Source organism: Sinocyclocheilus rhinocerous, unplaced genomic scaffold, assembly GCF_001515625.1.
Source record: "Sinocyclocheilus rhinocerous isolate Xijiao unplaced genomic scaffold, SAMN03320098_v1.1 scaffold3461, whole genome shotgun sequence".
NCBI classification, from domain to species: domain Eukaryota; kingdom Metazoa; phylum Chordata; class Actinopteri; order Cypriniformes; family Cyprinidae; genus Sinocyclocheilus; species Sinocyclocheilus rhinocerous.
Genome location: NW_015644360.1, coordinates 104472 through 108720, shown reverse-complemented (window position 1 = coordinate 108720; position 4249 = coordinate 104472). Strand labels below are relative to the sequence as shown.

General features: G+C 45.1%; 1 protein-coding gene across 1 annotated transcript; it reads right to left on the bottom strand.

Moving 5' to 3' along the window:
* Positions 1-116: 116 nt before the first annotated feature.
* Positions 117-3584, bottom strand: LOC107758209 (uncharacterized). The gene is made up of 6 exons (XM_016575893.1): positions 3474-3584; positions 1231-1430; positions 970-1070; positions 734-852; positions 476-643; positions 117-353 (listed from the first exon to the last, which is right to left on the bottom strand). Exons 1-6 carry the CDS (start codon positions 3582-3584, stop codon positions 117-119), a joined length of 936 nt encoding a protein of 311 aa, XP_016431379.1.
* Positions 3585-4249: the final 665 nt, after the last annotated feature.

Below are 4249 nucleotides of genomic sequence, written 5' to 3'. Positions count from 1 at the left end.
GGAAAGATCAAAAGAAAAAGTAAGGATGACGCCCGTTTAGCGCATATTCTCATCACTCACTAAACATGTTGAAGAAATATCCTCTCCTTCCCTCTGAGAGTGCTGTAAGGCACGTGTTACAGTGCTGTCTGGCATTTGGGGAGCGCTACGTACATGACATGGTATGCGTTGCAGTCTGTGTTTGATGTTACTGTCTGGAGCATCTCTGCAGTCAAGCTGGGGAGGAGAGGAACCAGTTTCACCGTGAACCAGGAAACCCAGTCGTGGCTCAGGAATTCGGCAAAGTGAAGACTGATGATGGTGAAGGTTCGATTCATCATGATGTCCCTCACCACAGGATTGATGTCCAAATCCTAGAGGAAATGACAAATAAAAATACATTTTCACTTTTGAAATCATGTCACAACTATCGTTTGAATGGAATTTTTTCCTGTGGGTCCACAGAACATTTGCCATCTTAGTGACGAGAACACACCTGTGAGGTCCGGGTGAGAGCCTCGAAGAACTCTTCAATATCCTGGAAAGAGTTGCCGCCCTCTAGACGATCAAAGACCATTTCTATCAGGTTTGCGTTGTTCAGCGCTCCAGAGTGTAGTGTCAGCTGAGCAACTTGAGAAGTGCTCAGAAGGTCCAAAGACTCAAACTGCAGAAGAAAAAACAACACCATTTTTCAAATGACATGGTTGCCCACAACAGTCAAGGGAGCAATTGTTTAGCACGGTGGCCTCCTTACGCTGTCAAAGCCTGAGTTGAGGTCACGCAGGTCTTGGTAATCCACATAGATGGAGAATTTGCCAAAGCTCTCCTCAAGCCAGGCGCTGAGGCTGCCGGTGCCGGACCCACAGGTTGAGCCTGCAGCAATGATGCACAGAAAAGACTCATTAGGAGACAAATTAATTTACAAACGCAGACCAGCACTGTCTTTCAGCACGCAAGCCAAACAAAGCGCCACACCCTCGATGAACTTACTCCACGGGTGACTCTGCTTCAGGTAGCCCAACATGACTGGGGTGAGCTCCTGCTGTCTCAGCGAAGTCATCTGGTCAAAGACGCTGTTCAGACGACCAACGCTATAGTGGAAAGATCAAAAGAAAAGGTAAGGATGACGCCCGTTTAGCGCGTCTTCTCATCACTCACTAAACATGCTGAAGAAATATCCTCTCCTTCCCTCTGAGAGTGCTGTAAGGCACGTGTTACAGTGCTGTCTGGCATTTGGGGAGCGCTACGTACATGGCATGGTATGCGTTGCAGTCTGTGTTTGATGTTACTGTCTGGAGCATCTCTGCAGTCAAGCTGGGGAGGAGAGGAACCAGTTTCACCGTGAACCAGGAAACCCAGTCGTGGCTCAGGAAGTCGGCAAAGTGAAGACTGATGATGGTGAAGGTTCGATTCATCATGATGTCCCTCACCACAGGATTGATGTCCAAATCCTAGAGGAAAGTGTAAAAAGAAATAAAATTAAGCTGTCTTGTTTTCATGAACTAATCTGCAGCTATACACAGCTGCACAATCTTATATTCTTCCAAAACCTTTCAGAGTTTTACCGTCTTTCTTTCATGTAAATTATACCCTCAATCATTCAGCAAATTTTCAGGCATTTTGTGTCATGCGTTAGAACATTACTTTTTTTTGTCTAATTATTGACAACCAGTGGTAAGTGGAGGTATACAATCTTACTTATACAGTGAAAGTACTGTAGAGAGAAGTTGCACAATAAAGCTGCTCTATACAGATTTCTGAACAGTTCATAAATGTTTTTTTTTTCTCCATACTGATTGAATAGTATTCAAATACTAAAAATACTTGGCACTGAACAAGTTCATATTTTGTCAATGTGACAAATTTTTTGTTTTTGTTTTAAATAAATAAATAATAAATTATTTCCTCACGCAGATAGGCCAACTAGGATTGGTTTCTATCAGTGGATCTGAAAGACACTTACTTACACATTCAGATAGCCTGCCATCACAGACTGTTCTTGAGATTCGCATTTGAAGGAGTGGCCTAACACTACACAGTCCTGCGGACTGTCTCTGGCCCCACGCAAATTTACAAAGTGCATAGACGTGGTTCTTTCCCCTCTGAGGCAGATGGGAATCCGCATTCTGAATTACCTTGACGACTGGCTGGTGTTAGTCAGATCAGAACAGGAATTCACTGCTCACAGGTCACTGCTGCTCAGCTATCTGGAGCAGAGTATGTGAGCGGAGCGCGGAGTGGAGCGGTGTGATTTTGAATTGAGCGAGGAGTGGATTTTTTAAAAGTCGGAGTGTCATGGTTTTCACTTGCTCCAAGAGCGCTCCACCACCGCTCCATCACGAGTGCAATTAATGCCAACGGCCCGTCATATAACTGCATATTTAGCAAGAATTCACATGTTAAATATATTTAGCTAGCTTGATAGGGATCACTTAAATCAGAAAGAATGTGAAGGCTATGATGACGGCAATGGACATGAGCGGGAAGTTATAGTTCTCAAGGAATTTGTTTGTTCCTTCTAGATACTGAAAATTTTCAGCTGAAAGCATGATTTAAACAAGTACTATAACACGCAATCGCTCTCTTAATAGTGCATTCAAACAAATGTAATCTTACAGTGCTACATCTGTATCCGATTTCGAATGAGCAGAAATCTGTAAGAAATGCATCGATCCGTATGTAAAATATCTGACGTAAACGTACTGTTATTTTCATCACAAACAAAATTTGCACCGCAAAAAGCAGCAATTATACCTTTTACTTTTAATGTTATTAGCTTGTCATGTGGTAGGAAAAAAGTTTGCACACTAGTGTTCCAATAAGCCACTTTTAAATTCTCCTGTTATTTTATTTATTTTATATTTAATATGTTATGAACAGAACTGTGATATTTCAAACAAACTGAAATACTTTAGCCGCGGAGTGAAGGGTGAAGGCGGAGCAGTGTTTCTGATTTCAGTGAGCGCGGAGTGGAGCGGGAGCAGGAAATGGTGAACCCGGAGTGGAGCTGGAGCGGAGTGATTTTTAAATGCTCTGAGCGCGGAGGGGAAATTGTTGACGTTTCACTCCGCTCACATACTCTGATCTGGAGCAAATCAAATTTGGTTGAAAATCAATTTAGCCAAGAGCTGTTTGTCTCCCAGACAGAGAGTGGTCTTTCTGGGGGCGATTATCGATTCAGCCCAAATGCAGGTTTGGATTATGCTGAAATGTTCCCTGACTAATCAGCGATTGGTGGCATCTTTCAAATTAGGGGCTTCATGTCCCCTCAGGGCTTTCCAGAGGATGCTCGGCCTCATGTCAGCCACCACCTCTGTGATTCTTTTGGGCCTGCTCAACATGCCGCCCCTCCAATTTTGGCTCAAAGCCCATGTCCCATCCCACACATGGTGCCTGGACCGGTTTTATGTCAGGGTAACTCACTGCTGCATCAGAACCGTGGTCCCTTTGAAAACTTCTCGCCTGTTTCAATCAGGTGTCCCATTGGAACTGACCTCCAGACGGAAGGTGGTCATGACAGATGCCTCTAACCCTGGTTGGGGTGCTCTGTATGAGGGAAAACTGGTGTTCAGCTCCTGGTCAGAACTGGAGGGACGCCTGCACATCAACTGCCTTGAAATGAAGGCAGTCTGTTTAGTCCTATAAACCTTCCTACCGGCCTTAAGGGGGCACAAAATCCTGGCCCGTTCAGACAACATGACGGTGGTAGCCTACACCAATCACCAAGGTGGTCTCAGGTGTCACTCTCCCTTCAAGGGTTGACTCGTTTCCTGCTGTTATGGGCACAAGGCAAACTCCTCTCGCTAAGAGAGGTTCATGAGCCAGGCAGATTGAACCAAGGGGCAGACATGCTGTTCAGGGACAATGTGTCTCCAGGAGAATGGAGACTACATCCCCAGATGGTTCAAATGATCTGGGCTGCGTTTCCCAAAAGCATCGTAAGCCTAAGTTGATCGTAACTCCATTGGTTTCTGGGTCTAAGATGTACTTAAGCTTACTATGCTTTTGGGAAATGCAGCCCTGGTCGGTCTTAGGCGAGGCAGAGGTGGACCTCTTCGCCTTACAAGACAACTCTCACTGGCCAATTTATTTTTCCAGACAGCGAGGAAAAATAAATTGAGCCCAGCACTCGCCTGTACACCTTCCCCCCTATTGCCCTGCTGCCTCAGGTCATCAGACTGATCAGGGAAGTCAAATTCTCGGTCCTTCTGGTGGCCCCACTCTGGAGGAACCAAGTATGGTTCCCCAAGTTGATTTAGCTGTCATCAAC

What these genes read in the sequence shown, in the direction of transcription:
- LOC107758209 (XM_016575893.1), bottom strand. Translation starts at nt 3,584, where the DNA reads ATGTGCAGGCGTCCCTCCAGTTCTGACCAGGAGCTGAACACCAGTTTT. An exon ending in TGCAACGCATACCATGCCAT is followed by an intron (nt 1,071 to 1,230) that starts GTACGTAGCGCT and finishes TTTCCACTATAG; the next exon opens with CGTTGGTCGTCTGAACAGCG. An exon ending in CTCTCACCCGGACCTCACAG is followed by an intron (nt 354 to 475) that starts GTGTGTTCTCGT and finishes CATTTCCTCTAG; the next exon opens with GATTTGGACATCAATCCTGT.